This window comes from Pongo abelii, chromosome 5 (assembly GCF_028885655.2).
Source record: "Pongo abelii isolate AG06213 chromosome 5, NHGRI_mPonAbe1-v2.0_pri, whole genome shotgun sequence".
In the NCBI taxonomy this organism is placed as follows: Eukaryota; Metazoa; Chordata; class Mammalia; order Primates; family Hominidae; genus Pongo; species Pongo abelii.
The window spans coordinates 3,129,288-3,153,037 of record NC_071990.2 but is presented as its reverse complement, the minus strand read 5'-3'; the positions used below and the strand labels follow the sequence as shown (position 1 = coordinate 3,153,037).

The 23,750-nt window shown below is 51.0% G+C and overlaps 2 protein-coding genes across 7 annotated transcripts in view; one reads left to right on the top strand and one right to left on the bottom strand.

Moving 5' to 3' along the window:
* SLC22A23 (solute carrier family 22 member 23) overlaps positions 1 to 13,492 on the top strand; it is a 187,810-nt gene extending 174,318 nt beyond the window's left edge. For all 3 annotated transcript variants that reach the window (XM_009241400.4, XM_063725312.1, XM_054557135.2), the window contains one exon: positions 9,051 to 13,492. In XM_009241400.4, coding sequence (XP_009239675.3) covers positions 9,051 to 9,408 — 358 coding nt within the window. In that variant the 3' untranslated portion in view covers positions 9,409 to 13,492. The remainder of the gene's footprint in view (positions 1 to 9,050) is intronic.
* On the bottom strand, positions 872 to 23,518 carry PSMG4 (proteasome assembly chaperone 4). 4 transcript variants are annotated; one of them, XR_010140554.1, is made up of 5 exons: positions 23,250 to 23,495; positions 18,745 to 18,820; positions 18,175 to 18,291; positions 4,170 to 4,497; positions 872 to 2,251 (listed from the first exon to the last, which is right to left on the bottom strand). XR_010140554.1 is itself a non-coding variant. In XM_063725313.1 (4 exons), exons 1-4 carry the CDS (start codon positions 23,421 to 23,423, stop codon positions 4,463 to 4,465), a joined length of 402 nt encoding a protein of 133 aa, XP_063581383.1. In that variant the 5' UTR covers positions 23,424 to 23,495; the 3' UTR covers positions 2,264 to 4,462. The 4 variants fall into 4 exon arrangements, 3 of the variants coding, with proteins under 3 accessions (XP_063581383.1, XP_003776783.2, XP_024104911.1); XM_063725313.1 differs by lacking the exon at positions 872 to 2,251 and having other exon boundaries at positions 2,264 to 4,497; XM_003776735.5 differs by lacking the exons at positions 872 to 2,251; positions 4,170 to 4,497 and adding an exon at positions 14,681 to 14,882.
* Between the last annotated feature and the right edge of the window lie 232 nt (positions 23,519 to 23,750).

The following is a 23,750-nucleotide window of genomic DNA, read 5'->3' as shown; positions in this document are numbered from 1 at the left end:
AGGAACTCATCCTGTCCCTACCTTCTCCATAAGCCACAGGGGAGAGATGAGTCAGGAGCTTATTTAGTGCTTGTAGTTGCAAGATACCTCAGGCCGACCACAGGCTCACTCCCTGTCTAAAGGACAGAAAGTGAAATTTCCCTCCTTTATCAAACAAAACAGCAAAGCCAAGTCTTTCAATAGACCAGAAGCCACAGTCAGACCTTCTGGGTTTCCAGCTGGCCTCCTGCAGCCTTTGCATGATTATGCATATTTTGTTGGGGGAGGGGGTGGCTAGCGGGTACCCCTTAACTCTGGCAGTTGGTAGGGATCATTATTCTCTGTTAGATTTGGCTTAGCAAGCTAGACAGAAGGAAATGCTGTATGCTTTTCCTCTTTGATGCAAACCTGGAAAGATTTGGGGATAGAAATTCAACAAACATGTTCTCAGATTCAGCTTGCCAAGATGACAAACTGGAAAAAATATGTGACCCTTGGTGATGTTTTTGTGCCTGCAGAGGATGAAAGGAAATTAAGTCCAAAGGGGGTCCCTGGGCCGGGCTGGGAGAATGTCTAGCGTTCCTGACAAATCCCTCTTCTCGCTGGGAGCCCTTTTCACCCGTGCCATCGGGAGGCCACAGCTCTTTCTTACAAATGACTGAGGAACAGTTCCCATGGAGGCCCTAGGATGGAAGTAGACTCCGCTACCATCCCCCCACTTCACAAAGAGAAATCCAAGATAAGCCGCGATGGACGGCCTGGGGCCCATGAGCTCCATCTTTCTTAGCACAGAACTAGCCTTTCCCTGGGACACTATTACAGACAAGCCTTCTGGCAGCAAAGGGTAAGGGGCCAGGATGGACTGCCTGGAAGCAAATATGAGGATACGAAATTTTCTGCAAAAAGTTCAGAAAGTGCTTTTATACTTTTCATACTTGTTCCCCCACAAAAAGCAACAAAGGCTTGCAGAAATCTATTGCCCCAAGGATGATAGAGGCCAAGTTAACTAAATATTGTTTCCTGAGATTCTGTTCAGACCTCACATTGACAGAACCAGCTACCCGCTCAGGCCCAGGCCAGGTGGTGGTTCTCATCAGCCAGTGCACAGCTCCTCTGATTCATTTGTAAGACGTTGGGAGTTGGGTGACTTTGCAAGTCTATCTGACTGTACCCACCTCCCAGCTTGACATGGACAGAAGTGGCCTGGGGTCCTGGGCGGATCTGGAAGCAGCTGCTGGCTGTGCTGGGGCGGATCTTTTCTATCCACTGTCCATCTGGATGCTCCAGGTGGGCTCTGAGGCTTCCTTTGCCCTCACGGAGGGGTCCAGGTGAGAGAAGAGGCAAGCGCTGGTGATCATGACACCTGCCTGTTTTCTCCTGCTCTGCCCACTCCAGCAGCCCTGGCCCTTTCTAGGTCTTAAGTCGGACGGGCCTCCCTGACTGACGACTCCCTGACATCTGTCTTCCGCTCTAATGCTGCCTCAAGAATAGGCACTGAGGGCCAGGATGACCTGGGCTTAAGGGAGTATCAGAGTCTGTTCAACTTCTTTAAAAAGTTGTATCTTAAAGGCCGGGCGCGGTGGCTCACGCCTGTAATCCCAGCACTTTGGGAGACTGAGGCGGGCGGATCACGAGATCAGGAGATCGAGACGATCCTGGCTAACATGGTGAAACCCCGTCTCTACTAAAAATACAAAAAAAAAATTAGCCGGGCGTGGTGGCGGGCGCCTGTAGTCCCAGCTACTCAGGAGGCTGAGGCAGGAGAATGGTGTGAACCCAGGAGGCGGAGCTTGCAGTGAGCCGAGATCACGCCACTGCACCCCAGCCTGGGCGACAGAGCAAGACGCCATCTCAAAAAAAAAAGAAAAAAAAAAAAGAAAAGTCGTGTCTTAAAAATGTCTGACATCTGAAAACAAGTAGTGAGTAGCAGACAGGAAGCCAGCATGCATCCCATGCCGGCAGCGCCTGTGGGGTGCGAGCACTGAGGAGCTGGGCAGGATGAGGGGACAGTGCTGAGGATGTGGCCCGGAGCCTGGGAAGGAGCTGGACGGAGCTGGACGGAGCTGCCCATGATCCTGAGGCCGCCTCCCTGTGTGGCCTTGGGCGCGTCCCTCGGCCGGCTTTAGTGTCCTTGTCTTAAAACAAAACTGACTACAGGCACCTTGTCAGGCAGGGGTGGAGAATGGAGACCATGTGCAAAGGGCCTGGCCTCAGCACAGGACGGTTCATATTATTCTTCTTCGCTGGGCATCTTCAGCAGTTGTATTTATTTCTGTAAAAAATGGTACAAATATTTGCTCATCCTTGACTTCACAGAAATGTAGTCAAGTCACATTAAGTAATATAAAAGAGGAGCTGGAATGGGAGGCTCGCCTCCGGTGTTTCAATGTGAGATGGTAACGTTCACATGGCTAACAGCAATTTGATTCTGGAATCCTTCATTCAATGAAGTTTGCCATTTCTAGTAAGAAGTCGGCCTGCATATCAGTCTTCCTACCTTATTGAGATCCTATTGCTAGTAAAATAAAGATATCCCGTGGATATTACAATTTTGTGCTCCTAAAGCACAAGGAGGCAGTGCGTGCCCTCGGTTCTCCTCTGTCCATAAATCAAGCAGCTCTGACTTGTAAACACGGGCGTATGATGCCCTCTAGTGACAACCTAGAGAAAAGCAAAAAAGGCACTGGCAGAGCCCACATTTCAGGGGCAGGAAAGGAACCCAACACCTTAAAACCAAGGATGTAAAATCTCTTTCTCTGACATTTCAGGAGAGAAAAAAAATGAAGCCAAAAATGGCATACCAACTTCTGCCAAAATTTTTCCTAATCGTACTGAATAATGTCAAGGAATCTTTTTTTTTTTTTTTTTTTTTTTTTGAGACAGAGTCTTGCTCTGTCACCTTGCTGGAGTGCAGCGGCATGATCTCGGCTCACTGCAATCTCCAGCTCCCTGGTTCAAGCAATTCTCCTGCCTCAGCCTCCCAAGCAACTGGGATTACAGGCACCCGCCACCACGCCCAGCTAATTTTTGTATTTTTAGTAGAGACGGGGTTTCACCATGTTGGCCACAATGGTCTCGATCTCCTGACCTTGTGATCTGCTCGTCTCAGCCTCCCAAAGTGCTGGGATTACAGGCACATGAGCCACCATGCCCGGCCATGTCAAGGAATCTTTGATAGAAAACCAGAGAATTGCTTCCACAGAAAAAAATTAAAAGATATATTCTATATTATATATATGCATACGTACATTTTGTTGCATATTATGTATACACATAGACATATAGGTAGACGTTTTTCTAATGATCTGAAAATTAAATATATTTCATTTCATTTGGCACAGTTAACAAGATAAATCAGAATGATGTGGTTCACCAGGCACAATACAAGGCTTTTGTTCCATGCAGTTTGCCCTTTAACAGTGGCCCTGTGCCCACCCCTCCTGGGGGTCTGTACTCTGCCCTCCTGTATGTGACTCCCGTGTGAGTAAGGGGAGTCCTCTCACTGCTTGTCAGTGCCGTCCACATTTAGTGCCAGGAAGGTCAGGCAGAAACCTGGGAGGTTTCCGAGAAAATGATGTTCCCGTTAAAATCATGTCCATTATCCCTAGCATCTGATATGCCCTGTGGCTTCCTGAAAGAGCCAGGTCTACCAGAAAGACTTAATTGGCTATTGTAGGTGTTCAGTCTTCATCTTACAGAAGGATTTGGTCTTATTGCTCATTGCAGTGATCATCTATATTTAACCTGTCCCATTCACCTGGGTGAGCTGACCTTCCTATCCAGGAAGCCAGTGTGATCCACAAGCATCCAGTATTTATTAAGCACAAACAACACGTGCCTGTTGATGTCCCAGAAAATAATTCTTGCCCTTGAAGGGCTCAGAGACTAGTAAGGTGACAGGCACATGAACAAATACTGACAGAAAGATGCAGAGTGTCTTTGAACAGTGGTCTGGGACCCTCAGCCTGGAAAGAGTGTGAGTATCTGGGAGACATCCCCCAAATTCTTGCTCTTCCTCATCCATATCCTCTTGAGGCCCAGAAGCACAGTGGTGCGGCTATTCCTGCAACTCTTTCAGCCTCTCCCTGGGAAGGGCTTTCTAATATGAAGTACTGATGCCTGTCACAGCCTCCATGAGAGGTGGCTGTCAGTCTCGCTCCGTGGCTAAGGCAGGGGAATCTGTCACTCACCGAGTATCTTGGTTTTCTATTGCTGCATAACCAATCGCTCCAAAACACAGGGGCCTGAAGTAGCATGCATCCACCATCTCATGGTTTCCATGGCTCCAGAGTCTGGGCACGGCCTGGCCGGGTCCTCTGCTCCAGGTCTCTCAGAGGCTGCCATCAGTGGGTAGGGTCCACCACTAAACCAAGTCAGGCACTGGTAGGCTCTTTCCTCACAGGCTGTGGGGCTGGCAGCCTCAGCTCCTCGCTGGCCACTGGCCATAGGGACCACAGTCACAAGGCAGCTCGCTTCGTCAAAGCTAGCAAGAGTCTGCTAGAATCCGCCTTTGGGAACCTTGTTGTGGAAAGAACATCTCACTATCCTGGCCGTAAATTTGATTGCTAAAAAGTAAGTTATTTGTACCTTGTACCTTGAGGCCCAGCACACACTCAAGACACAGGGTGGGAATTACTAGGGCCAGTCTAGAAATCCGACTATAGCGCTGAGTAGATGCCCAGGTGCCAGCCAGGTCTCAGTGGCTGGGCAGGTGCTGGTGACAGCACACGGAGTGGAGCCTGGTCCTGCCCTGGAAACATCTGGTGTCTATTAGACACACAGACACGCAACGCGAATGTGTCTTCAGGCTACACAAGTGTCCTGAGGATGCAGGGGGAGTGCCCAAGAGAGCCTGCTCAGTCTGGACTCAGAAGGGTGGACGGGACTGGGGAGTCCCAGGATGTGGCCTGGAGCCCCACACATAGTGGCTCTAGAGGGGATGCGTGTTTGGCAAGTGCACAGCGGCGGGAGGAGGTGAGGCAGGATTCCTAGGGCTCGGGGAGCAGGGGCAGAGGTTCCTGGAAGGGTGAGGGTGAGCGGGTGTGAAGCAGCTTGAGGAGGCAGTGTTTGCATGGCTTGGTGCCTCACTGAGAGGAAGGCCAGGGTGGAGAAGGGTCCCAGTGGCACAGCCCCCTCTGCCAACTTTTAGGACTCCATGTCATGCCGGGAGGCTTTAGGCCCATGGGAGAGGCTCATCCTGTTCGCCTCCCAGTTCTTGAACCTCTCCAGCTCTGGTTCCTCCTACACCCAGCTGCCCCCTAGACCCTGAAAGACTTGGGTGGCCCCTCCCCGGCACTCAATGGATGCCACCTGGAACCAATCAATCCACGGATCTTCCTGTCCCCATGCTAGTCACATTTGTGCTTTAACCTCCACCGCACTTGGACGTTGGAGCTTTTCTCATCCCCGTTTTATAGACGCAGACCGAGGCTTCGGGAGGTGAAGCTGGTGGGCGAGGGGCCAGGATTCTAGCCCAGGCTCATGGGCTCCGGCACTCCTGCTCCCAGCCACTGCACTCACACCTTTGTGGCAGCAAAAGTCTGTTCTGTAGCTCACTTTGGGCTGGTTCTTTGTATGTGGGTTTACTCAAGGCTTGAAGGCTAATGGCTGATGCCCCGGTCTTGACAATCATCTAATGGAATAAACATTAACGAAAACCCTGTACCGGAAGGCATCTCCTTCCTCGAGAAGTGCACAGACGGCGCCCTACCCAGGTAGCCTGTGGGAGCTCGGCTGAGTGAGCCAGCATAGGCCAGCTTCACAGAGTGAGCACCGGCCAGAGCTGAGGGACCCCGGTGCCATGAGTATCGGGACTGAAAGGCAGAGGACAGGAGGAAGAGGTGGGGCCCCCAGGACCTGTGCATCACTTTGCAGGCAGGAGGGAGCCATTGGAGGACTCTCAGCAGCCAGATGACATGATTAGCTCTGTGTTCGAGGAAAATCGGTTTGGCAATGGTGAGGAAACAAAGTCCAGGGGGTGCAGAAGATGCGCCAGGGAGGAACGCAGACCCAGGTGGCCTGGAGTGGAGGCCCTGAGGACTTGGTCATGCGCTGGACAGGAAGGAGCTGGGAAAGGGAAGAATCCAGCGACTCTTTATCCCCTAGGGCTGCAAGCCTGGCAAGGCTGCCCTTGTGCCCCCAAGCCCTGTGCCCATGGTGGATGCAGATGGGCGGACTGCAACCTACAGAGAGGCAGTCATTTCTACATTAGAGGGAGAGAAGGGGGAGAGAAGGGAGAGAGAAGTGTCTTCTCTTATTCTGTTATAGAACAGGACAAAAACCCCCAACACACGCAGACATACACAATCACCATTCTTCCATTGCATTCTGAGAAAAAGGCTCCAAATCTGCGAATCTTCCTGGGGTTACTAGCATAGACCTGTGTATATCTGGTTTACGAGGGCCACCTGGGAACCCTGGGACTCCCATCCTCCCTGCCCAGGTCACCCCTGCCCAAGCCTCCTTGGGCATGAGCCACTGTGTCTGGCCTGCCCATCTTTTTACTGGATTATCTGTCTTCTTTTTGAGTTATAAGAGTGGCGTGGTGGCTCATGCCTGTAATCCCAACACTTTGGGAGGCCAAGGCAGGTGGATCACGAGGTCAGGAGATCGAGACCATCCTGGCTAACACAGCGAAACCCCGACTCTACTAAAAGTACAAAAATTAGCTGGGCATGGTGGCACACGCCTATAGTCCCAGCTACTCAGGAGGCTGAGGCAGGAGAATGGCATGAACCTGGAAGGCACAGCTTGCAGTGAGCTGAGATCATGCCACTACACTCCAGCCTGTGCGACAGAGACTCTCAAAAAAAAAAAAAAAAAGAGTTCTTTATATATTCTGGTTACAAGTCCTTTATCTGATACATGCTTCACGAATATTTTCTCCCAGTCTATGGTCTTTTTCTTTTCTTAAACATGTATCTTTTGAAGGGTAAGAGTTTTTAATCCTAATGAAGTCCAATTGATCAGTTTTTTCTTTTATGGATCCTACTTTTGATGTGTAAGAAATCTTTGCCTAAGCCAAGGTCATAAAGCTTTTCTCGTTTTCTTCTAGAAGCGTTATGGTTTGAGCTAAGTTAAGCACTTAGATTTTATTATCCATTTTGAGTTCATTTTTTTACATGATGTGAAGGGTCCAGCATCATTCTTTTGCACGTGAATATCCTGTTGTCCCAGCACCACCTGTTGAAAAAACTATCCCTTCCCCCTCACTGGATTTGCCTCCATCTACAGTCAGTTGACCATAAATATGAAGGTTAGTTTCTGAACTCCCAGTTCTGTTCCATTGCTCTATTGATACATACACCAACACCAAACTGCCTTAAGTAGTATGGCTTTATAGTTTTGAAACTGGGAAGGCAAGCCTTCTAACTTTGTTCTTTTCCAAAATTGTTTTTGACTACTCTGAGTGTTTTGCATTTCCACATAAATTTTAGGATCGGTTCACTGTTTTCTTAAAAAAAAAAAAAAAAAAAAAAAAAAGTCACCTGGAATTTTGATAGGGATTATGTGGAATGTATAGATCAATTTGGGAAAAATTACCATCTTTACAATATTTAGTCTTCTAATTCATTAACATGGAATGTCACTCCATTTATTTTTATCTTTTTAATTTTCTCTCAGCAATGTTTTATCTTTCTCAGCATACAGGTCTTGCATTCCTTTGTTATTTATTTCTAAACATTTTATTCATTGGATGTTATTGTGAAGGGAATTTTCTTAACTTCATTTTTGGGTGTTGCTAGCATGTAGACATATAATTGACTTTTGTATGTTGATCTTGTGTCTTGTGACCTTGTAGGACAGTCTTTTGGTGAGTTAGGAGCTACCTATAGTGCCAACCAAGAGAACCACAGACTAGTCAAGAGCTGGAGTCATCTACCTGCCTCCTACCTGTTGCAGGGACCTCCCTTTCAGCCCACTCAGCCTCAGCAGTTCCAAGGACAAAGGTCTCTTCACTTCAAGGGGGTGCTTAACAATTAAGCAACCCGATTAGAAAGCTTCCCCAAACCAAAGGACCAGTCTGCCTGCTGCCGTGGAGCAAGGCAGACAACTCCACTCCCCCTTCCTCGAGACAAGGCCACCTCTGCCTGCCCCCTTCAATGAGGCCCCAGAACTGGGGACCAGGCAGCCCTCTCTAGCCTGGCCTGCCACCTGAGTGCAGCCTGGCACAGCACTGCTTTCTCAGGGGCCACAGAACACCTTTGTCCCAGTAATGTGTTTTTAGGTCAAAGTGGAGAGGTTTGAGGGATAGGGGTTCTGTAAGTTTTGTGTATCTACTAATCCCTGGGACTCTTGGCTGCTCCCGTACAAGGCAGGGAGTGGAGATCAATGGCTGGCCTTCTGGACTTTGGTTATCCTGAGCTCAGAGCTGCAGTGAGTTCCTCTGTCAGTGCACAGCTTCATTTGCGGGACCCTTCAGGCACAATCCTCAGAGATGGGACCGTTTCCAACGGTGGTATGTAAGCAATTTTAGGAGACACATAGGCCATCACCTCAGTGAGGAAACTACTCTTTTAAAGTATCTTGCAATCTCTCCAGTTATGACAAAGAGAAAGTCTCTGTTCCTGCTGATATGTCCTTAGTACCCTCTTTAACCTTTGGTAATCCCCCAGGCCTTCAGGAAATGGCATAGTTTCATTCCCTTTTGTTTTTCCTTGTTTATTACTTATGGCAAGTAATACCAGCTTCCTATTTACAGTAGTATTATATAAAGCTGCCTTTCAAAATAAAGTTCTCGTGGTCCCCCAGCCCTGAAAAAACAATAAAAATAGGAATCAGATTAAAGAAAAAGATAAATTAAGTAAAAGCTTTTGAATTGATGAGGAAAAACAGTCACTGCCTTAGAGTGGCCCTGTACAGAGATACAGCCGGGGTGCTGGTGATATGGGATGTGTGAGGTCGGGGAGCCGGGGTGCTGGTGATACGGGATGTGTGAGGTTGGGGTATACTGGGCAGTGCCCAGGGCAGCAGGGCCCCCGCAGAGGTGGCTTCCTGGTCCACCCCGAGCTTTCCCAGGATCCAGCCCACTAGCCCACGGCAGCTCTCCCTGTGCTTCCCTCCCCCTGCAGGTGTGGCGGGCTGGGGCTGGTGCTGGCCAGCGCAGGCTTCGGCATGCTGACGGCACCCATCATCGAGCTGCACAACCAGAAAGGCTACTTCCTGCACCACATCATCTTTGCCTGCTGCACGCTTATCTGCATCATCTGCATCCTCCTGCTGCCCGAGAGCAGGGACCAGAACCTGCCTGAGAACATTTCCAACGGGGAGCACTACACGCGCCAGCCGCTGCTGCCACACAAGAAGGGGGAGCAGCCCCTGCTGCTCACCAACGCCGAGCTCAAGGACTACTCGGGCCTCCACGATGCCGCAGCTGCGGGTGACACACTGCCCGAGGGTGCCACGGCCAACGGCATGAAGGCCATGTAGCCCAGCCTGCGGAACCCGGGGCTCCAGGGTCTGGGGCAGCTTGGGCACAGGTTTACAGACCAGGGACCGAACACGCAGCCAGGGGTGGGAAAGCTGCCTCAGCCAAGCTGAGCCTCTCAACTGGTGTGGGGAAATCCTGTCTTTCCAGAAGTCCAAGGAGTGCGGGTCGGAGGAGACAAACTCTTTGGAAATAACCCTTCCAAGACTTTTCTGCCGTTAAATGTGTGTATTTATTTTGGTCATTTTTACGAGAAGCACTTTATTCCCTCTCCCGCTCACTGATCACAAATGGAATCACCTCCCTCGGCAGCGAGACGCAGTCGTTCTGGGAAGATGCCGCAGTGACCACGGCCATGGCCGGTCCCTCTGGGGAGACGGGACATGGCTCCTGGCAGCACCCAGGAGCCCCCCAGGCTGCCTGCCTGTGTGCAGAGGCAGGACAGGACCGCGGAATGTTTCCAGGACTGCATTTTAGACAGAGTGAAATGTACATGAATTTGGCTTTTGCTAGAGAGTCTGTGTATGGTTTTTTAAGGTCCTTTTTCCCTTTCTGTTTGTAAGGTAAGAGCTTCTGTTCCGTGTGCAGGGAAAGCAGCTCACAGACGCCATTAAAACCAGCTTCATCTTTCCTTCAGGATCATCCTTTTGTACTTGACGCTGGAAGCTCTTGGAGAAAAAGCTTAAACATTTCACCAGAAATCTTAATTGAGCAGCGGTCATATCGCCACAGCTTTGTGAGTCCACAGCTAACAGATGCGTCGAGGCCTGAGATGTGCTCGTTTTTATTCCTCCTCTCCTAGATTGGCTCCAGCAGAAAAGTCCCTCGTGCACAGCCAACTGTTGTGCCGGCGCTACTTGAAAACATGGCTACTTTCTAAGCTACAAACAATTAGAAAATAACTCAAAAAGATGGCAGAGGCAAATCTACAGAAGGGCTGCCCTCCACACACACGCGCCCGTCACCCAGACCTCGAGCACACACCATGAAGATCACCAGCTTGGATGGCTGTCACCTCAGACATCACTCCAGGGAGCACCCGCAGGAGCTGGGCCCCCTCACGCCTGCCTTCCTGGGCCAGCTTCCTGCTTTTAGTCACTCGCTTAGCACAGAGGTGGGGCTTCGGGCAGGGAGCGGAGATTCCTCATAGGTGAGTCCAAATGACCTCCAGCCTCTCAAAGGCATCAAGACAAATTGAAAGAAAGCAATAACTCACCAAAGCTCAACGCTGCCCCTGCCTCGACCTTCAGGGGTCTCTTCGTGTTCCTCGTTTCACCCCAGAAAGTGGAGGTTTCCTCTTGGCATTTTCGGAGGAAACTTGTAGGACACCCAAGGCCACTAAGAGACAGCCTCCTTGGCAAGAGCAGGCACCACTTTGTAGCAACTTGGGCACCAGCTTTTCTGGACAGCCTGGCTTCTTACTGGGATTGTCCAACTCATCCCTTCTCGAAGCATGTCTTTGCCATGGGCTGTGTCCTTCCAGGGAAATTGTGGTCTCAGGCCTGGGTGAGACAATGAAGTGACTTCCAACCGACAGTTGCTAGAATTCACAGGGCAGAAAAGGGGTTGACCTTCTCCCCTTCCAGCTTTCCACCCGGCCTGCTGCTTGCTGTCGCCACTCATGTCTCCTCCACATACGGTCCACACATCAGTAAGAGCCTGGTGATGTGTAAAGACACAGCAAGGGACAAGCAGACTCATGGCCCTGTGTTTCCAGTGGCTGGACCACGCTGACACCTGGGATCTTGAGATACCCAGGAAGGGAGGCTGTCTGGCCGGCCTCTCCCTGCCTCCACTTGCTCCATATCCAGCTCATCCTCACCTTCCCTCTTTGTTAAAGTCACATTTCCATGTTTCAACATTAGTTTGCATTCACCTTTACAAAGGCCTTTCTTTAGATCTGTGCAGCCTTTGCGTGCCAAACTTGTGAAATTCCTTTTACCTTTTTTGGAGTACTTGCTACAAAGCCACCTGTCGACAAACCCCCATTACGTACAGAATAGGACCTATCCAGTAGCCAGGCCAGTAGGCAGTTGGGGAAGGTGGGAAGGATCCAGCGAGGCCCCTGAGCCTGCACCTGGACAGGTGTACATCTGCACCCATCACCCTCAGCAGCAGGCCAACCTGCAGTCCACGTACTGTACTGTGTTGTGGAAGGATATGCTAAGTGATGAAAGTTGTGAGCAGTCTCACACTGGTCGTGTAAACTTTTTTTTTTCCCCCCGGAAATTGAAGCTGTAGCGTGCTGCCCGAAATCTCTAGGAAGTTGGTGGCAAGGGACAGCACTCACACACTTCTCGTCATGATCTCTGATCTCCACCTCAAATGACAATAAAAAAACTGGTCCAACAAAGACAGTGCTCAGCACTTCAGCCATCAGGACTAATCCATCAATGACTGGAAAAGAGGCTAGCTTTGAGGCCTGGGCTCTTGGGACCAGAGTCCAGCGGGTGTGAGTGAGGCTGACTTGCCGACAGTCAGCAGGTGATGTCTCTCAGCCAGCGAGGCAGTCCCACAGCTCTCCTCCCAGGGCAGCCTCAGGAGGAGGCTGGGTGCCTGTTCTGTGGCAGCTTCAGCCTAGGGATATCTGAAGCTGTCAAGGAACACCTTTATGAAATGTTGCCAGAGCAGCAACACTTCCCTGTGAGCACAGCCCGGGGAAATCTGGTACCAAGTGAGCAAGGTGGCAGGACTCACCCAAGCCTGATACGCATCTGGGCCCGCCTGGCTCCGCAGGGGAGGCTGCTATGGCTGCCCACTTCCCAGCACAGTCTGTCACGCTTGAACCCCTCTGTGCTGTTCCCTTCCTGGCTAATAGGGAGACCCCTTCGCAGGCACCTACTGTTTCAACTTGACCCTCCCACCCGCTGCTACTCTCCTCCACACACCCCTGCATTCTGCTAGCCTACCCTGTCAGCCTTTCAATAAAAGTTATGCACAGATGTGAACACCTGAGACGGAGCTGAACATTTCTTCACTTTGTTCTTTTCCTGAAGTCAAACTCTTATCAAATACCCTAACTATTACCACCCAAGAGAAACAGGAAAAATGTTAAATGTTTTTGTTTACTGAGAGTAAGATCACCTGCATCTGGAAGATGAGCTGGTAAATTGGTTTGGCTACAGAACTGAAAGAAAACAAAACAAACCTCGTAAGGGAAGTATCGCACTCAGACACCACCACTTCCTAGAGCCAAATCAGCAATCCCAAACTGCAAGTGCCATAAGTGGGCCTGTGACATCACACCGCCCGGCCCGAGGTATCGCATGTGCGGGGGAGGCCCACACTACAACTGTCCTCTCGTCTAGAAGGCACCACCTCGCTTTCATGTCCCGTGTGTTTTGCAAAAGCAGTATGGTGTGTCACGTCTAGCGGCGAACACTTCCCTCCCTCTGTCCTTGAGGTTGTAATATAAAAACTGTGTTTCTGTACGTGTGGGTGGGTATTCTCTGACGGTGCTCGTTCATAGCACAAGCTTACGCTGAGTTCTGAACTGTCGTTCACAGCTGCGTGTCTGCATGGTGTCGCATCTGTTGTACCTTTGGGGAAAATTTGTATGTAAATGTACAGAAATAAAAATGTTGCCCCATTGACAGATTTCCTCTGGAATGTCTTCCCTACCTCACCTGATGGTATCCACCGAAGGGCATTTCACTACCATTAATGATGAGTAATAAAATCCTCCGTGTTCATTCAGACCTCACTGCGTCACTACTTTTAATGCCTCTGTAAGCTGTGTCTTCACTCGCCCTGAGGTGGGTGGAGGGAGGCCTCTCACTCTGCTTCGAGTCCTGGTCTTAAAGGTAGTCAGAGGCAGAGGCTGGATTAAACACAAACTGTTTACCAAGTGCCACTCTCAGACCACCTGAGAGACGGGGGGCCATCAGTAAAATTAAGAGGAATTTTTTTCCCTTGTTCGTTTATGTTCTGCTGATCCGTGGCCTGAAGGTTCCTAGAGACGTCAAAAAATGAATATCTTACACTGTGATTCTGTGAGGAAAGACTGGTAACCCAAAACTCTCTTCTCTAATGTAGTATTTTTTAACGAAAATGACAATATTTCTTTAATAAAGTATTTATACCAAACTCTTCTCTCCATAGCCCTGATTTTGTGTCACTCGCTATTATATTCCTAGAGGGGTGTCCACTCAGCTTTGCAAGCTGCGATGAGGCTGGCCGGGGCCTCAAGGTTAGCACGGAGAGTCTGCAAAGGAGGGAAGCACCCGGAACCACAGACTCACTCCTCCGACGTGCCTTTCCATCCTGGCCAGGGTCACTACCTTCACTTGCCTGCTGCTGGCTCAATGCAAGACTTTTGCCTCTGGATGAACAAAAAGGGTTCAGACGGACCCCAAAGATTAGAAAGTTCTTTGCCAGTGGTCCTCAACCTTGCCTGCATGGAGGCACCAGGGGAGCTTTCAATCCTGCCAAAGCCTGGGCCCCAGACCATCTGAACCTCTGGAGAAGGCCCAAGACTGGGACCCACTTCAAGGGGTAGGATTAAAGATTAAAGGCTAAGGAGTACAAATGACAAAAGCAGGTACCTGAGGTACTCTGGATTTGGGATAGAAGAGAGGGGAGAAGGGAAGATGATGAAATAACAGGAAGAGAAAGAAGGACCTGAAGCCTCTGAATCCATAAAAAGGAAGGAGATCAAACTATAATTGACATCTAAGTGCCATGGCACTTATAGTTTACAAAGCGTTTCTACCTACCTGCTTAATCCTAAAAAGAACCCATCAAGGTGGGGATTACTCCAACTTTATAGATGAGGAGACAGAGCCTAGAGAAGTCAGACTTCACAAGACCACAAATGCAGTAATGGGGCAATGTAGGGAGGTGCTCAAATGTAGACCCAAGAGAGAACACAGCAAAAAAGGAGTGCCCAGAGGAAGGGTTTAGGGAGAACACAGCAAGAAGAGAAGTGTGCTGGGGTTTCACTGCAATGAGAAGGAGATAAATGCATCAATTCACAAGGCAGAATTCTGAGGAATGCACACATAAATCTAAAGCATATTTATACATCACTTTAATTCTAATTGAGGATGCACATAACAGTCATGTCTGATTGAAACTCTTAGATTAGATTACAGCCTTCAATCCCAACAAAAATCCCATTTCATCCCTCTATCATTCACAGCCAAATGAGGAAGTGTATACTGCCCACTTTGCCTCTCCTTCACCAGGTGGGTCAGTATGAGCCTTTTGGCCCACACACTGCTGAGAAGGAAGCTCAAAAGATTAACCCCTTAAAAACCAAACGGGAACGCGGCCTGATGACAAACTGAAATTCAATCCATTTATTTACATGTACATTGTACATAACTTTACAAATTCTCACTTCTGCCACTCAGCTAGAACTTTTCGGGGAAAGCCTCCATCTCTTCCTTGATCCTGTTTTCTACAAGTAATGCGAAGTTACTGTCTGTGTTCTGAAGGTTATAGCTGACAAACACCTGTTTGTTGGTCTTCCTGGCTAAAAAGAGAAAACACGTTGATACAGCCACTCCTGAAATACTGCAGGCCCCGTGTTCCTCACAGCCACGTGCAGCTGGGAAATTCTCAGAAAGAGGATGGGGTTGTAGGGAGAGAAGAAAGCTCTAATCTCCGTGCCTCTCTTCAGACAGGTGCTGCAAATGCAGACGAGTCACTCAGGCCTCTCCCAGTCTCTCCACCAGACCTGGGGTTCTGAAGGGCAGGCCCCACCTCAGCAGCCTCCCGGGAACTTCTTCCAGGCAGCTCCTGGGCCCCACCCAGCCCTCCGGACCTAGAAAGCCAGGATTTGGGGCCAGCTGTCTGCAGGAACAGGCCCTGCAGGTGCCCTGTACTGCTTAAGAACCTCTGCCCTACAGAGAGGGGTTTCTGGTGTTTTGATTTTTTAAAAAAAAATTTTAAAACACAAAAAATGGCCGGGAGCGGTGGCTCACGCATGTAATCCCAGCACTTTGGGAGGCCGAGACAGGTGGATCACAAGGTCAGGAGATTGAGACCATCCTGGCTAACACGCTGAAACCCCGTATCTACTAAAAATACAAAAAAAAAATTAGCCGGGCGTGGTGGTGGACGCCTGTAGTCCCAGCTACTCGGGAGGCTGAGGCAGGAGAATGGCGTGAACCTGGGAGGCGGAGCTTGCAGTGAGCTGAGATCGTGCCACTGCACTCCAGCCTGGACGACAAAGTGAGACTCCGTCTCAAAAAAAAAAAACACACAAAAAAAAGTATTTAAAATAAAATATTACAGTTCTCCTTCAGCACCAACCCACCCCAACCAGTTCCACTTCCCTCCCTCCTACATTTCCATGCATTTGCATATATGTGTATACACAAACGTATTTGTGTGTGCACAGATAGGCATATGGACACACATGTAATTTTCTACTGAATGTAAGTTTTAGTCCCTTTCTACAGAATCAATAGAAAATGGCTGAGGTGCACATTGGGCCAACTGCAAAAATCAAGCAGAGTCATATACCCGGAATCTGAAAGCCAATATCCTGAAAATACGTGGGCAAGAAGTCTAAGGCAGTTGGATGTTGCCTGCCCCACTGCTCGGCCTCCTCCTTTAGCCTCACCCACATGCAGGGCCAGTGCAGAACTACTCACCCCTGGAGAGGCACTGACCTGCCCCCACCTCAACATATGGTAACCATGTACTTAGCCTCATCACCAAAAGGCAGAAGGGTGGTGCAGTGAGGCTGAGGGGCACCAGGCCACCTGCACCATTACTAAAGGCCGATTTAGAACACACGTCACAGGATCTCATCTGGGCAGCAGTTCTGTCCTTTCAGTTGCTGCCGTCTGAGTTATGGTCCCACCAAGAACCCTGAGAGGCAGTGTGGCTTGGGGGCGCAGGCGCAGGCCCCGGCCCCACCGTGGCATGGAAACCTCTTCCAGCTTTGTTTGGAAATTGAGGAAAGGGAGAGCCCAGGACCCCAAAAGACTGTTTTTTTCAGCTGTACAAGGCTGTGTGATTTTTAGGGCTGGAAAGGTCTTGGGTATTAACTGACTGTCCTTACAAGGCAGCAAACACATCTATGAGAAAGCAAGGCAGCGGCAAGCACAGCCTCTGCCTGAGTACAGCTGAATTGTATGGCATGTGTTTACGTCTTGGTAAAGCTGTTTTTTTATTTAAAAAAAAAAAAAAAAAGGAATGTGTCTGGACAAAGGCAGCTGTTCGGTTATTCCAAGAGCCGGCGTTTAAAGAACAGCTAACAGTACTTAGCACAGAGCCTCCCACCAGTGTGCTGGGTGCAGTGTGCCCCCGAGGTGGACAGCTGTGCCCAGTTATCTGCTCAGCCCTGCGGGGAGTGAGGAAGCCTCTTAGGCTTCCCCCACCATTAGGGACCAACCTCATCCTTTCCTAGCTGCGTTAGGCAGGCTGGGACCACTCATGTAGAAGGTGATCTGAAGGCAGGCAGTGTGGTAGGAAGCTGGGGCTCACCAAGGCTGGCTAGGAGGAGCCTGTAAGTCACACCCTGCCCTATCCCAGGGGCAGGAACATCCCCCCTTTACCCCATGGGGGCCCCCTGGGATTCCAACTGTTCTAACTGCAGAGACAGGATTTCTGGGGAACAACGCTGTGTCCGGAGGCACTGAGCCCCTCAGACCCAAGCTGTGCCCTCCAGGGACATAGGAGGTTGGGTCCCCTTGGCCACACCAACTCCTGCGATGCTTCCAGAGCTACTGAGAACCCCCCAGGCCTTCTCTTTCCCTACCTGCTTTCATCTCTCATATAAGATACTGATTCAGGACACCTCTCCCTTTTCATTATAGTGCATTAATAGTGCATTTTCAACTTTAGGGCCCAGACCCAGGCTCGAGACAACTGACACAGCACAGGACTTTGCTGGAAAACCCCTTCTTGGTCTGAGCTCTGCAGCACCAGTCCCTTCAGAGATGCTGGAAGCCACAGCACACCCCTGACTTGTCGAGATAGTCGAGATACTGAGAACCCCTCTTTTTTGCATATAGATACTAGGCCTCCATCTCACAGATATTTTGAAGACTAATTTACCTTATTGATATAAAAGTTATTCATGGCCTGCCAGACAAACTCACACCACCTTCTCTATTGGAGTGTGTCCGCAACCCCACCCAGCTTTCTGTCTGTATAAATATGAATACCTTCCTGAGCCTTCTCCCGCCAGGCATGCGCACACAGTAACCTGTTCCATGTAAGTGTGCTACCCCTTACACAGTCACAAACACAGAGTGACACACAGACACAAAAGGGGGCTTTTACTTTCATGTGGCTCAGAAAAAAGATATAAACACAAAGAGGGAAGGATGGCAAGTGGGAATCGGGGCAAAAGCTAAGCAGGAATTCTATCTTCTTTGCAACTTTTCTGTAAATTTTAAATTATTTCCTAGTTAAAAATTACCAAAGTAACTTACAAGTCAGGTCTCTACCTCCAAGGGAGAGAAAGAGAATACTGCGAGTTCCTGAAATGCTGACCTGTGCCCTCCCTGACCTCTGTCCTATCCACACACTGTCATGGGCCTGCTGGTGACACCCCACCCTGCCCTGCCTTCCCCCTGGGCCACGTGCCATGCTATTCGTGTGCATTTGCCTCAGTGTGACTGACACAGAGGTTCCTGTTTGTCAGGCACCAGGTCCCTCTCTGCCTGAGACACAGAGAAGACTCCAGAGCTGAAGCAGCTGGGCCTGCTGGAGAACGCCAGGCCTGGACAGGAGACAGGCATCCTGTGCACACCGGCCACAGGCACTGGGGCTGGGGCTGCGGGTCACAGAGCACATGGAAGCCTTACCTGGCCCACGGGAAGTGTGTTGGGGTGTGGGAGGAGTGGAGCCTTCAGCCTCATGACCTTTGCTTAATCCCCGCTCTACGCCACACTCACAGGCCAGGCCAGTCTTCCCTCCGAGCCCTGAAGGGCATCACACTGTGAGTGAGGACAGTCCTTCCTGCACAGAGGTGACACCTGCTCCACCAGCTGCACTGACTCCTCCTAAGGCCCGGGAGGCTACCTTGAGCCACCGCCCACAGGGGCTGTGGGCAATTCTCACGCTGTTCTCCCAGGAGGAGGTGATGCACTTACAGAAGGGAACTAAATCAGCTCATGGACTCAAGGACACACCCAAGGACGAGGTGGGAGTCCTTTGGAAACAGGCCAGCCCTGGGACGGTGGTGGTGACAGGCGAGCATGGAACATGCCCCTTAAATAAGACCCAACATGCAAAGGTCTGTGCTTCCCAGCAGCAATGAGGTGATGGTTCTTAGCATAAAGATGCTTTACTTCCAAAGGGACTTGCTTCATGGTTCCATTAAAAAGTGGGGCTCCCACCTGGCTGGCCATGCAGCACCAGCTGTGGGTACGTACCTAGGCGCTGGGCAAGGCCAGTAGAGGTCGTGTCAGAAGTGTCTCCAAGGAGGGAGGTAGACACGGGGATGGAGTCCTAAAAGAAAAGCAAAGGGCACACTGCAGCTTCTCCACCCCCCACAGGCCAGCCACACTTCTGGCTTCAGGGCTTCTGATTCTTCACAAGGATGGCAGTGGCAGGTTCAGCGAGGACAGGCACAGGTGCCGAGGGAAAGGGGGTGGCGTCCGTCAACAACCAAGTAGGTGGACCCCATGTCGCATACAAGGTCAGCAGAGTTGGGAAAGATGAACCCACAGTGCTGTTAAGTTATAGGACCAGTTTCACACGAAAGGCTTGTTTTAGTGTCTGCAACTCCAAAGCATACTGAAGGGCAACATCACAACCCAAAGGGAAGCCAACAAGATCATTAAGGCCACGGTAAGAAGAAAGTGACTCACAGTCTAGGCACCTCTGCCCTGGTGCCTCGTGCCCCACAGCAGCTGGCTCAGAGGCAGGATGCCTAATCTCATCTCAGCCTGTGAGGGAACATGCTGCTCCAGCTCCTGTGGGCTCCTCAGGGTCAGTGAGTGCCCTGTGACTTTGATACAAAGGGCACCAGCCACCAGCATCCAAATAGGGAAAATAACAACTTCTGAACATGCTTGGCCAACCTCATTTCAGACAAGAAGCAATAAGGTAAAACAAGCAGTACAAATGATGCTCAGATCAACAAATGGGCCCTTCGGAGATGTGGGAGTAACCTGCTCCCAACTACTTTGGGAGTAATCTCTCACCATTAACAATGTCTAGCTAGTCCCACAATCCCAGCACTTTGGGAGCCTGTGGAGGGAGGACTGCTTGAGACCAGGAGTTTGAGACCAGCCTGGGCAATGAAGTAAGACCCCGTCTCTACATTTTTATTTAAAAAATAATAATAAAAAAATAAAGTAAAAAGGTCTAGCTTAAAAGGAAAAAAAAAAAAAAAAACCCACTTATTGGTAATATGGCCAAAATTGCTTTTATCAAAATAGCAGATTTCTAGGAGAAGCAGCCTGGCTACAGAGGTCTGAGAATCTTGGAAAGTGGCAAGGTTTATAGAGGTACAGAGACTTTGGGGTTTGGTCCCCCTGCCCCCAGCTGTCCTGGTGGGGACAAGTGAGCTGAACAAATAGCTACTGTGCGCCGGACAGTATGGCACGGCATGGACCACAGGCGCTGCTCATCTCCTAAAGGTTCAAAACCACTTCCACAAAAGACAGTAAAAGGCAGGAGATCAAAAAACACAGGAGAAGAATGAAAGCATTTACTGTATGCTTCTTCACTAAAAACGATACAAAAATATGATCTTGATGAGCCTGCTGTTTACAGATTCCTCAAGTTCAACATTTAGCTGCATGGCAACAGTATTTACAGTTAAACCTTCTAGAAAAAAGGAAATCTACCTTACCCAGGGTGGCCTTTTTCTACCAAAAGTAAAATGTAAAGCCCATCGTGTTACCCTTAATAGTTCATTACTTCCAAAATCACACTAGGACTGTGGTCTCCCAGCAGATGCATGCCCAGAGAGTTTTGCTGCAGCTGAAGCACCACCCTCCACTCCTAGAAGCCAGGCGGGGGGTCCAAGAATCCCTGAGCAGGCAGGGGCCCAGGTCCCAGGCCAGCTTCCCTCAAGCTGGTAGGACTCAGTGTCTCACTAGTCCTGCAGCCTCTCTGGGCACCAGAAATCCCTGCTCAACCCAAAGTCAGCCAGCTCCGGGTTGCATGGTGTCTGTTCTCTACAGTCTTACATGTGGGAGTTTAGGGAAGCGGGAGGGAAGAGACCTCACAGACCGTCTGGTGCCATTCTCCATGCGTGGGCTGGCAAAATTCGTGAGAGGGGCCAGATAGTAATTAGTTCAGGCTTTATGGGTTACAAAGTCCCTATTACAACTGCTCAGCCCTGCCACCAAGGTACAAGAGCTCCACAGACTCTACCTGCATGGACGGTAGATGGAGGGCCGGCCCACGGGTCACAGGAACCTTGGGCTTCCTGCCTTAAGCTAAGGCCTGCACCTCTTTTCCCCAGCTGGCTCAGCCCTCTGCCCCTGGAGAGAACATCCAGGCACACTGTGGCCAGTGAGAGGGACTGGACTTCTGACAGGTCAGGTAACTCAATCAATCCCCTGTTCCTTTTCCTGCCTGGCCTTGCTGGAGGGGCACTTTCCAGATGAGAAAATACACCCCACTGGGAGCTGTGACCACCATGGGATCGGGTGACCAAAACCACCCACAAGAGGAGCCTACTTCTTCCAAACTTATCAGCCCAAACCAGCACTGCACAAAGGGGCACAAGGCAGCGACACTAGATCTGACCAGTGCCCAAAGCCCTGCCCACTATGCCTTGGGATAAGGAGAGAATGTGGGGTGGCACAGAGCACACAGCCCCACCCATCACCCCTGGTCCCCCAGGCCTCTTCCGCTGCCGCCTGCTCAAAGGTCCACTGCCAGGACCCTCCAGAAAAGAAAAAGGAAAAAAGGAAACACCGAGGAAAAGAAAAGCGAGAAAGGAATCCAGATGCCATCTCCTTCCTGAGGCCTTTCCAGGTGCTGTTGTGCACAGCTAATGGGCTCGCCCATGACTTCCTGCCCCCAGCACCCTCAGTCATCACTGCCTCACTGGCTTCAGAGCGCTCTCGCTGAGGGGACCTCACTCATTCATTCCACAGGGACTTAGAGAGCGGTGCATCAGGAGCTACAGAAACACATGCTCACCCTGGGCAAGCAGACAAACCTCACCGTGAAACACTCAACGGCTGAGAGAGGGAGCTAACGCGGCTGGGAGGCCTGCACTGCCCAGCTCCAGGACAGGCAGGAGCTCTAAGAGGTAACAGAGCCCGAAGGTCACTGGAGTCTTCGAGTGCTCTGAATTCACCTCGTGAAAGGTTTTGAGCAGAAAAATGAAAATATCCAACTTCAGTCTTAAAACTATCATTCTGTTGCCCTGGTTACAAGGCACTGTTGTGGCTTGAATTGTGTCTCCCCAAAAAATATGTTGAAGTCCTAACCTCTGGGTACCTATGAACGTGACCTTGTTTGGAAACAGGGTCTCTGCAGAAGTAAATAAGAGGTAATTTAGGCCAGGCGCAGCGGCTAATGCCTATAATCCCGGCACTTTAGGATAAAGATTAGCATAAAGATTCTTTACTTCCAAAGGGACTTGCTTCCCTTTGGGAGGCCGAGGCGGGCGGATCACGAGGTCAGAAGTTCGCGATCAGCCTGGCCAACATAATGAAACCTCAGCTCTACTAAAAATACAAAAATTAGCCCGGCGTGATGGCTCGCACCTGTAATCCCAGCTACTAAGGAGGGTGAGGGCAGAACTGCTTGAACCTGGGAGGCGGAGGTTGCAGTAAGCAGAGATCACGCCATTGCACTTTGCTTTAAAAAAAAAAAAAAAAAAAAGATATAATTTAAGACAAGGTTATACTGGAGTAGGGTGGGCCCTTAATCCAACATTACTGATGTTCTTATAAGAGAGTCGGGCTCACTGAGGAAGGAGGATCATCACTTGAGGCCAGGAGTTCAAGAACAGCCTGGGCAAAATAGTGAGACCTCCATCTCTACAAAAAAAAAAAAAAAAAACATTTAGCCAGGTATGGTGGCACATGTCTGTAGTCCTAGCTATTCGGGAGGCTGAGGAAGGAGGATCACTTAAGCCCAGGAGTTTGAGGTGACAGTGAGCTATAATAATGCCACTGTACCCCAGCCTGGGTGACAGTGAGAGACCTTGTCTACAGAACTTTGAGAATACACCTGTTCTTTTAAGCCACGCGGTCTGTGGCACTTTCTTACAGCAGCCTCAGGAAACCAGGCGGCGACGCGCAAAGCCGGAAAGGCGGGAGAGCAGGGGAAATGATAATGTCCCAGGCTTGGCCCAGCGCGGCAGGGTGAAGGAGATTGAGGGCGGCTTGGGTTTTGTCTGCTTTGACTGGTGGCAGTCCCTAGGGACTCAGCGCGTGGAGCGTGAAGAAAGAGGAATCAAAGACGACTGCGAGGCTCCGAGCGCACAGCCAGAAGGATGGAGCTACCATCACAGCGCCAGGCAGGCGGAGGAGGGGGCAGCTTTGGAGAAGAGAGCCTGATGTGTGCCTAGTGCGAAATGCCTGAGACATCCAGTGGAGACGCAGGAGTCCCCAAAAAATTATCAGTGTGCTCAAAATCCAGATGGCAGGAGAGCTACGAGGTAGAAGCGTCCCCCAGCGCGCGTGTGGCGAGGAGAGGCCCAGGACATTCTGACCTACAGAGACCAGTGCGGGACGCAGCTGCGGGGCGGCGGGACAGGGAGAGGGACTCGGGGCCCGCGCGCAGCTCCCGAGGTGGTGCAGGCCCTGGCGCCCGCGGGCTTCCTAAGACATCCCACGGGAGGGCTTCGGGGGAGTCGGGCGCCCTGTGGACCCGAGAGAGGCCTGGGGGCTGCAGCTCGCGAAGGCCCGGCGCCCCTGCGCCCCCGCCCCGCCGCCCGCACCCTCGGCCGCCAGGCACTCACGTAGCGGCTGCACATGGCCACGGCGAGGTTGCGCAGGTGCGGCGTGGCCCCCACCCACAGGAACAGCGAGTCCGTCAGCCGCATGACGTGGAAGTGGACCAGCTGCTCCCACAGCCTCGCGCTGAAGTTGTGCAGGGAGACGTCCCCGCCGGCGGCGGCAACCAGCCCCTCCATGCTGCCCCACGGCTCCCCGCCCACAGCGTCAGACCCAGGTCTGCCAGCCCGGCCAGACCCGATGGAGCGAGCACCGAGAGACCGAGCGCGCTTTCGCTTTCGGCCCCGGAAGGGCGGGGCTGAGGGGCGTGGTCGGGGAGGGGCGATCCCGGGCTCGGGTTGGGGGCGTGGTCGAGGCGGGGCGGCTGCCGGCCCGGGGCGGAGTAGCTGTCCCTGGTTGTCCTGCCGGCCTTTCCCGCACACCAGTAAGTCTCTGGACGCGCTGGGAAAGCCCACTTTAGTCGCAGTGCGACAATGACCTCTAGGAGCCCACGGGCGCCCAGCAGA